This window comes from Arachis hypogaea, chromosome 18, assembly GCF_003086295.3.
Source record: "Arachis hypogaea cultivar Tifrunner chromosome 18, arahy.Tifrunner.gnm2.J5K5, whole genome shotgun sequence".
NCBI lineage: Eukaryota > Viridiplantae > Streptophyta > Magnoliopsida > Fabales > Fabaceae > Arachis > Arachis hypogaea.
In genome coordinates, this window is record NC_092053.1 from 1,915,452 (window position 1) to 1,925,785 (window position 10,334).

Below are 10,334 nucleotides of genomic sequence, written 5' to 3' on the forward strand. Positions count from 1 at the left end.
GACAATTCACCCACTTGTTCCCAAATACCTTGTAATATACTGTTCTTTAGATCTGGCAATGTATTCGATAAACTGATAAATACACTCAAGGATTCTCTGTCAGTAAATTTCACACTGTATCTCTTGCTTCTATGAATTTTTCTAGAGCAATGCACTAGCACAAAGAAACTACGTACTCTCTTCCTTACTTGCCATTATAAAAATAATACTCTTCTACATAATTGATTTCATTGAATATATATAGAGTTTTTACTTCTTATAAACTATGGAAAGGATAAAACGTATTATGTATGCATGCTTACTATTCATAAACTGTAGAAAGAATACCACTGTTTATGTGTTGTTTATATTTTTCATAAACCGTAAAAAGTACCACAGTTTAAAGTTTAAAACAAGTAAGTAATCAATTTTCAATGGTTACATTTAAATAAATATTTGATTCTTTTATTTTATTTAGGTGAATTGCCCTAACTTTTCATTCAAATTAAATTATCCAATCCTATACGATACATTCTGACCCTATAAAGTAAAAAATAACTGGGATCTTCATGCTGCTTTCCAATATTTGTGCCGCAAGTGGAAGACTGGATTGGAAGATTCTGCAAGAAAAAGCTGGGTTGATGAGAAAGAAATTTTTGACATTTGAGGCAAGATCAAGTTTATAGTTTGCCTTAGTCAGTAATATATAGTTGCAAACTTGGAGGCTAGAAAGATATTCTCTTGTCTGCCCAGATGGATGAGAAACAAATGGTTCTGCGTGCCTCCGCTACAATTATTATCTTTTTCAATTAAAGACGAAGATGATGTGAATAAATAGAAAAACTTATTAAAACTTTGTGATTGATTCACATGCATAGTTTGACATCCACAGAGAGAAATCACCGCTACTTTATTTTTGCTTTTCCTCCAAAACCTCACAAGAAAACCGCCATAACGTAACCCACCCGCCACTTTGGTGGCACTTATTAATACCTTGTTGATTATCCATGGCCATGCACACCAACTATGCATCTTCTTCCAATTCACTCAGCTACTCAAATCATGGCGACAAAGGACTCATCATCGGAATTAGAATCACCAAGAAGGCTTCAATACCCACTCGACTCCACCTCATACAAGCTCCTCGACGAGATCGGTTCCGGCGTCAGCGCCGTCGTCTACAAGGCTATCTGCATCCCCATCAACTCCTCCCTCGTCGCCATCAAATCCATCGACCTCGACGGCTCCCGTCCCGACTTCGACGACGTCCGCCGCGAAGTCAAGACTCTCTCCCTCCTCTCCCACCCCAACATCCTCAACGCACACTGCTGCTTCACCGTCGACCACCGTCTCTGGGTGGTCATGCCCTTCATGGCCGGCGGATCCTTCCAATCCATCATCTCTCATTCCTTCCCGGACGGATTCTCAGAGCCATGCATCGCATTCATCCTCAGAGAGACTCTCAACGCTTTGTCCTATCTCCATAGCCAGGGACATCTCCACAGAGACATCAAAGCCGGTAACATTCTCGTCGATTCCAACGGATCCGTCAAGCTCGCCGATTTCGGCGTCTCCGCTTCCATCTACGAGTCAATCATGAGCTCCTCTTCTTCCTCTTCTTCTTCTTCAAGTGTTCCTGGTTGTTGTTCGTGTTCTTCTCTCATGCTCAAAGATGTCGCCGGAACACCGTATTGGATGGCGCCGGAAGTGATCCACTCCCACGTCGGTTACAGTTTCAAGGCTGATATATGGTCGTTTGGGATCACGGCGTTGGAGTTGGCCCATGGAAGGCCTCCACTCTCTCACCTTCCTCCTTCTAAGTCCATGATTCTCAAGATCACCAAACGCTTTCGGTTCTCCGATCTGGACAAGTTTGGCGGCGGTTCCAGCTCCCATGGTAAGAAATTCTCCAAGAACTTCAAGGACATGGTGGCTTCTTGCCTGGATCAGGATCCGGCTAAGAGGCCTACGGCGGAGAAGCTTCTGAAGCATCCGTTCTTTAGAAACTGTAAGGGATCCGAGTTTTTGGTGAAGAACGTGCTGCATGGGTTGCCAAGTGTTGAGAAGAGGTACAAGGAAATCAGCAAGGCTTCTTCTATGAACAATAATAATGATGATGATGATGATGATGATGATCAAGTGAAGCATGGGAAGTTGATGAAGCAAAGAAGGATAAGTGGGTGGAATTTCAATGAAGATGGATTGGAACTTGAACCTGTGTTCCCAAATGATGAAGATGATGAGGCCAAGGCAACAAGAGAAGTTAAAGGTGAAGAAGGTGAGAATGAGAATAATAATGAAAGGTTAAAGGGTATTGAAGGAGTAGCCATGAATGTGAACAACCGTGATGCCATGTTAGCGACACTCAATGTTCTCAAAGGGAGCTTGGAACAAGAGCTTGGACAAGTCAAGGCCTTGATCAACATCTTACGTGCAGATCGTAATCATCATCAAGATCTTGATCATGATCAGCAGCAGTTGGAGTCACAACTAGACACCTTCAAGCTTCACCTTTCTTGAAATTTTATTGATTCAACCTAAAGTTTCTTATATATATTTCATATTTCATTTGTGTTGCCATTCTTGTGTTGGAGAGAAGCTCAAGAGCTAACAAAATTTATTGTTTTTGCCAGCACTTTTAGTCATGAATCCAATTTCTTTAGTCTAATAATCCAACAATATACTTTTATTTTATATTTGTATTGGTAAAAAAATAGGTAATAATGATAGTGCTATATTGCTGCAAAAATTTATCAAAAGACATAATAAACAAGAAGTTGGTGTAATGTTTGAACTTTGAAATTAATAATCAAAGGCAATACCTAGCTAGTGATGATTACAAAATTGATCTTATGCCATCTTCTCTACAATCTATGTTAAGTTGTAAAACTTTGCTAGCCTAATATTCTGTGATTCTGTTCCTGATCTTGAAAATTTTAAATTTGCTTCATCCCTGCATATTTGAGAATAATATTGTATCATATTAACATCAATGAAAGAACAGAGTATAATATATAATCAACAGTATGATGCTTACAAACCTGAATAATGCATGCCCTCCACTGGTGTTTGATGATTTGATTTGGTTTCTTTAAAACCAAGGTCAAGCATATGCTTCTGATCATAAACATAGCCATTATTATCATCAACTCCAACATTGCCATTTTCATTCTCATTGGTTAATGCCAAAGGTGATAACAACGCAGGTGATTGCAAGTTTTGCATCATCCATGCATTAAGATCCACTTCATGCGTAATGGAGCTATTGCTATCCATGTTAGTAGCTTCATAATATTGATCCGGTTGAAATGGAATTCCTTCAACGTTATTAGCTTGGTTGCAACTCGAAGATTGCTGCTGCGCTTGAGCTTTGAAGAGGGCGAGACGATGAAGAACAAGTTGAAGCTCAGCTTGACGGTACTCAATCTCAGATTGAAGCTGTTGAATCACTGTACAACAACCGTTAACAGGATCATAGGCTCGCATCTCAGATTCGTAGATGATGGTTTCCATGGCAATGTTTCTCTCGGTAGGACCGAGTGGTTTGATGAGATCAGTCATTCTTCCAACTCCAAACAATTTATGAGCGTTAAGGAATTGTTTTTGGCGATCGTGAGGAAAATATGGTGCGAGAATGCAGTTAGGACCACACTTCCTACGTTGGTGCTTACAAGCAGCGCAAGCCTGTGAGGTTGTGCTGATCTTTTTGCTCATTTCTCAAGAAAAAATAGGGGAGATTCCGGAGGAGATGCAATTAAAATTTTTTGCTGGGTTTCCCTTTATTTTCTGTTCCTTATTTGCAGGAATCAACAAAGTGTTACTGTTACAGCAAAGATTTTGTTAAGAATCTATTGTTATCACCGATGTTTTCGGCCACGTAACTAAATTCTGTTCTGTACAACGTTATTTTCGGATCGTGGAATGAACAAACCTCTTTTTTTAGAAACATTTTTCAAAGTCTGTTGTTGGAAAAAAAAATCAAAAGAAATAGAAGAAATGCTAGCTTAATATTCTTATTTTAAATTATTTTCTAATTGCTCAAGAAAGAGATACACTAGTGTAACAAAATTTAGATGATCAGAATGATTTAATTTTTGAAAGTCAAGTCAAAAACTCAAGATAGAATCGATCTAGAATAATGACTTTGGCCAATGACGATTTATTTCTCTCATTTTCTATTTCTAACTTCTATTTCTCTTTTCTGTTATCTTTCGAATTTGAATCTAACGAGTATGTGACATAATAAAGTTAAAGAGAATTATTAAGAGATATCGTCATAACAAAAGCATATTTATACCATATAGCATAAAATCATTACTATGCCACATCAATTTGGACATTAATTTCTAACATACGGTTAAAGATAGTTTTTATGAACTAAGCAAAAGCAGCTCATTTTTGTCATGTAATCTTCTATTATTAAAACTTAAAGCTGATGGAGATTCATATTACCAAAACTGCATGTGAAGTCTGGCTCATCAACACTGTGTACAACAAGTTCAGGGTCTGGAGATTCCAACTCCAGGATTACCTGCATCATCGTCGTCGTCGTCATAATCATAATAATATAGTTATTGATTTAAATGATGTTTGACAGTAATGAAGCCCATATAATTGGATATAATGTGTGCTAGAGATAAACAATAGTCAGTGCCAAGTCGTACCAGAATATTATCTCCTTGCTTAAGAACTGGAGCAGGAACATAGAGGTTGCACTGTGGTCCTCTCAACTATCAAGAACAATAATCAGTCACACAGTTATAATTACGTATATATAGTAATTCACTGAAGAGGGAAAGGAGACTATTTTACCGGCCAATATCTTCCTATATTAAAGTCATTAACAAATGCAATGCCTTTGCCCCAGTTGTTGAATGATATGTATGTATCCTTGACCTCGCTTGATTTGTCAATTGAGAAATGACCTGAATAGAATGCAGGCTCTCTTGAAGTATTCTCTGCAAACAAAATGGAGCAACTTCATTACGGATTTTAGATTATCATTTCATAACCCCATCATCAAGTCGAGATAAAATAAAGAAGCTGTTTCACTGGGTGATACAAGTTACATGAATCAAGTGACATCATTGCAGGTAGAAGTGACAGGGAAAAAAAAAGGCATGAAATTTGTTGTTTGCTGCATACTTTTAGTACATACCATGCTTACTCGTCAATCTTTTTCCACGTGCAGAATATGCAACCTGCATGATGCCATTGTGGGTTGGCACTTCATTGAGATTGTGCAAAGGAATAGGGAACATTTTCCACCTGTGTAATATTTCCCCGTCCAGATAAACAGAGGAAAGAATGCCCTGTAAGAGTTCTTACAAATATCAGCAAAACTATGATTGAATTCTCAGAGCAGCAACATCATCATCATTATAATGGCCTTTACCTTTCCATCAAAGATGTAAGGTCCATAATTTACACGACCCATGTTTTCCACCTACAACAATGGGGAAGAATGCTTTATGCAGAAAAGCTCATGGATCATAGATATCCTATGGAAGTTTATCAGTAAGCAACTATGTAATACTTCAAATGTATATTTTTATTTTATTTTTTCTATATATAAAAGCAGGTATATACCAGAATCAATAAGTTGATGTTAGAATGGCATTTAAGATTAGGAAGGTTGAGTTTGTTATTTGACCATCTTTCTATGGCACCAACATAAGATGGCCTTGCACCAGTTACTTCAGAAGGGCATGATATAAATACTTGAGCTCTGTCATGCAACTGCACATAATTTATAATATTAGAGAAGTTAAGTTCTTCCAGTGCAAAATACGGTAGAGTTTCTAGCAAGTAAAAAAAAAGATGATAATATGTGGAAAAAAAGTTGCCAGGAAACAATAATGAGAAGAACTCAAATAGCACCTTTGGTATAAGCAAAGTTTTTATGCCTCCATTCGCTTTGTACTGGGTGACATATAACAAGAATCCAAACAACTGTACACAAAGAACATTAAGCTTGGATGATATATCATTTAGGAATAATGCACAATTATGAAAAACCATCACTTTTACCTGGCCCACAGACTCCATTGACATTGGTTGTTCAGATTCAAAGACATTGGTGGAACTGGTAAAATTAAATTCATCAAATAAGGAAGTTTTCCGCTGCAAGTGAATTGGTCCATATGCTGTCTTTTGAATATTAGATGGAACAGATGGAAGGGGCACTGAGCTATATCGGGCTATAACCTTCCGAATAGCTGAAACATTTACAAAACAAGAACCAACTTCAATTCTTTCTTGGGCATCATAGTTTAAATTGCATAAATGCAATACTGTGCTTCAAAACAAGAGAACACAACACAAACCATTATATTTTGAGTTGTCAACATCTCCATCTTCTCTAATTGGCGCATCCTGGGAAAGAGTTAATCAGTTCAGTCTGCAACAAATGTAAGGTGAGGTGCAACAGATGGGTCAAAAGATTGCTCACATAATCATATGAAGTTAGGTCAGGCTGGTAATCAGCCTCAGCAGAACCAGTATTTGCTCCACTATAAAACCCAAAGTTTGTACCTCCATGTGCCATCTGAAAATCAGAAAACGTGATCAAAATGGATCACTTGAAATGCTATTCTCAAATATAGTACAAAGCTGGAAGTTCAGACATACATATAAGACTGCCAAACCATTTTTTTGCAGAATTTTCTCAAGGGAAGCTGCTGTAAAATCAGCATCAGTCTTGGCAATTTTCTCCCCCCAATGTGTAAGCCACCCAGTGTAAAATTCACTGATATGACAAGAGCTTTTTGTATTTACCATATCATGAACAAAAACAATATTCAATAACAATACACATACGCTGACAATGGCGGTGATTTTCCAGGGGCATTGTACTTCTTTTGTAACTCGAATATAGGCCAAGGATCATCACCAGTACTGAAGTCAACAGCTACAGGAGGAGATAATATGGACAACCAATGTGAGTAGAATATATTCAAGTGAATGATATGTGTTTATGGTAGGGGAGGGAGAGACAGAGGAGGATGGAAAGAAAAATATGTGCAAAAACAGCATGTATAGTATTGGGTTCTCACCTGAATAGACTGCATCCCCACGAATAGTTCCTTTCTCAAGATTTTCCCTAGCCCCCCCATCTGTAGTGTATCTGGACAAGGTGAATATAAGAAAGATAATAAACAAACGAGATATTCCTCAGGTAAACATAGATGTTGTAATTCAATATCATCGTTCAGCTTTAATTGCCTGAAAGATAGAGCATGTACATTTAGAAAAATTCAACAGTTTTAATAAAATAACATTGTAACACCATCTTCGAAAACACCCTCCACACAAGGATACGTTAATTTTAGAATAAAGAAGATATGGTTCAAAAACATAAAGCTTCATACAAAATGATATCGGGTCCGAGATGACTTCTAGCCAGCACGACAAGGTGTTGGAGATATGCTTTGTCATTTCCATATGAACCATACTCATTTTCAATCTGTGCCAAACAGTGCCACAGAAATCAATCTAATTTTTCTTTCATAAGGTAAGTAGTTTAAGTTCAAAATAGAAGATTTCCATAAATCTCCAGTTAAGGTAACTTCATACCTGAACCATTATTATTGGACCTCCATTTTCATATAGGAGAGGAACCAATTTTGGAAGCAGGTTACCCCACCATCTTTCAACCTTGAACAGGAAACTATAGTAAGTTGAAACTTCAATAACAGCTACACTTAAGCACAGAGACAGATACAGAAAAAGACAACAACCCACAAGTACCTAGATGTTTTAATGAAACCAAAATGATAGATAAACAATGTAGGAGTGATTGTTCATAGAGATTATCAGCTCAGTGTTGTATTCCCCAAAAGTAAAAGTGGAATAATCAAGGGTCTATAAGTCTATTAAACACAATCCATGTTGAAAGCATACCAGACGAAGAAAAGTAGGATCTGATGACCTTAGCTTGGGGGATGGGCTCATGGAAGAGAACCAAGCAGGGAAACCACCCCAATCCCACTCTGAAACAAAATCAACAGAAACTGTAAATCACCATCTAAAAAGAATTGTATAAAAGAGAAAGGAGGTTTTTACAGCAACCTGCACATATGTATGGACCAGGTCTAAGCATGACAAGTAGACCTAGCTTGTTACAGAGTTTGAGGAAAGATTCAATGTCAGCAAAACCCTCAAAAACATGGCGTCCAGGGCTTGGTTCATGTAAATTCCAGGGAACATAAGTTTGAATTGTGTTCAATCCCAATGCCTTGGCTTTTAAGAGTCTATCTTCCCAGTACTGGAAACTAGAACACAAAACACATCACCGTTTGATTTGAACTGAGTCCAGAGTGCTAGGGTTCCCCTAAGCTAACCTAATTACCAAATTTTCAGATTCATATGTACCTGTGGATGCACTCTAAAATAGTGCAAGTCACCGCCAATGATCTGAAAGGGTTGAGAATCTTTCCAGAACATATCGCGGGAAATCTCAAAGTTTCTGTTAACCTGCATGAAAACAAGGTTGAATAGGTGGTAGTTGGTGTGAAGTGGAAATTGAGATTGTAAGAGTGAAGGAAGTTACTTTGTTGTGGTGAGAGGAGGAGGAGAGAGAAGGAAGAGGAGCCAAGACAGGAAGGAAAGCATAGAGAGCTGTGAAGGAGATGAAGATGAGTAAAAGCGTAGCTTTAGAGCTTCGTTTCTTCGCCATTGCCAACAGTTTCGAAGCTGAGGAAGCTGATGCAGTGCTCACGTTTCTCTTCTTCTTCACTCCGATTATCATTATTCTTAACAACTATTATTTACAGTGTTAAACTTTTTTTATTAGCTAGCTAAATTTCTATTTGACTTTGACTTTGACTTTGATTTTGAGCTTTGCGTTCATTTGTCATTACCAACCCTTCTTTTACTATCTAACTAGTGCAGAGCCCTTAGGATGTACGGGGAATGCTAAACCAATTCATAACTTAATATAAGTCACATTTACGCCATTATGACGTATATATTATTTTATAATTTTATTACAAATATATCATATATAATTGTATGTTTTACATAGGGGTGGCAAGTGACAACACCATCCGAACCTGTGAGACTCTGTCTCTATCTCGGGCAGATAATTACCAGTTCCAGGGGTGGATTTTTAGTGGGGCGGTTTTTTGAAGGGACGGGAAGGGGTCGGGTTTAGATAATACCCGTTCCGGTATATATATAATATGTATAATATATGTAAAATAATTAATAAATTATTAATAATATTATATCATATTTAAATTTTTATTTTAATTTATGTTATATATGTGATAATGGTTATATAAATTTTAAAATTTTATTTTATTTATTAGATTTTAATAATTATAGGAGCGGGTAAGGGCAGGGCGGGTAAGGGTTAGGGTTCAACGTTTTACTACCCGTGTGTAGAAGCGAGGTGGGTTCTACGCAGATTGTTGTTCGGCGGGGCGGGACGAGGTCGGGTAGAGCAAAAATCCGCCCCTACCTACCCTGTTGCCATCCCTAGTTTCACATTAAGTCACCAAATTAAAGAAACTAAAATCCCTATTTATAAATAAAAATAATGAATTTTTTATGGTTAATATTAAAATATTAATATAAAGAATTTTCGTCTTGCTAAAATTAATTCTTAACAATTAAAAAAATAATTTTTTCTAGACATACTTTTCTAAATAAACTCTATCATTACCAAATGTAGCAGCAACTTCACACTTAGCAAACCCTAAACAAATTAAATATAGATTTTTTTTACCAAAATGGCCATTTGCATTGTGATATTGTTATAATGGCTAATGAAATACAGATTGATAAGTGAAGTTAGACTATAAATAATAAACCAATTCAGATAATAAATCAAGAATACTATTTCAACAAATTTACCTGTAACAAAATTTTGTGTGTCAGTTAATGTAAAAATTCTAACACTATATTTTGATAAGATTTATAAATCATAAATCATAATAAAAATCAATTTCAAATGAGCGCATTACCATACGAAGTACGGGCATGTTTAATGTTCCAAATTACAGAGACAAAATGGATTAAAGAATAATGAGAAAAAAAATATATGAAAAAACACAGATACAAAATATATGTTGGTTAAAATGATACTCCTGCTTAGAAAAATGTATGCACAAAAAAATATTATCCTAGAGCAACATTTAACATAAAAAAATTAAAAACTTAATAGAGAAATGACTTAATAGAAACATAATCAAAAAACAACTACAGCATAACCCAAATCGATTGCTTACAAAAGGCTTTTATAAAACTCAGATAATATATATTAATTTTATCAAACCAACCTTGCTATATGGTAATATAACAATTGCTCAATTGAATGAATTATTGTGCAAAAAACATATATTGCATTAACT

General features: G+C 36.4%; 2 protein-coding genes across 5 annotated transcripts; one reads left to right on the forward strand and one right to left on the reverse strand.

Moving 5' to 3' along the window:
- The first annotated feature begins 625 nt into the window (after positions 1-625).
- Positions 626-2,673, forward strand: LOC112771158 (serine/threonine-protein kinase BLUS1-like). The gene has a single exon (XM_025815799.3). It carries the CDS (start codon positions 1,006-1,008, stop codon positions 2,497-2,499), a length of 1,494 nt encoding a protein of 497 aa, XP_025671584.1. The 5' UTR covers positions 626-1,005; the 3' UTR covers positions 2,500-2,673.
- A 347-nt stretch (positions 2,674-3,020) lies between these two features.
- On the reverse strand, positions 3,021-8,887 carry LOC112771157 (beta-galactosidase 17). Of its 4 annotated transcripts, XM_072223846.1 has the most exons (20): positions 8,531-8,830; positions 8,353-8,454; positions 8,050-8,245; positions 7,882-7,970; positions 7,555-7,635; positions 7,350-7,444; positions 7,035-7,105; positions 6,799-6,889; positions 6,610-6,727; positions 6,431-6,526; positions 6,306-6,354; positions 6,010-6,197; positions 5,860-5,931; positions 5,569-5,718; positions 5,375-5,425; positions 5,138-5,291; positions 4,792-4,937; positions 4,644-4,709; positions 4,432-4,510; positions 3,021-3,799 (listed from the first exon to the last, which is right to left on the reverse strand). In XM_072223846.1, the coding sequence occupies exons 1-20, from the start codon at positions 8,726-8,728 to the stop codon at positions 3,786-3,788; spliced, it is 2,106 nt and encodes a 701-aa protein (XP_072079947.1). In that variant the 5' UTR covers positions 8,729-8,830; the 3' UTR covers positions 3,021-3,785. The 4 variants fall into 4 exon arrangements, with proteins under 4 accessions (XP_072079947.1, XP_025671583.1, XP_025671582.1 ...); XM_025815798.3 differs by lacking the exon at positions 3,021-3,799 and having other exon boundaries at positions 4,257-4,510; positions 8,050-8,252; positions 8,531-8,887; XM_025815797.3 differs by lacking the exon at positions 3,021-3,799 and having other exon boundaries at positions 4,257-4,510; positions 5,147-5,291.
- Between the last annotated feature and the right edge of the window lie 1,447 nt (positions 8,888-10,334).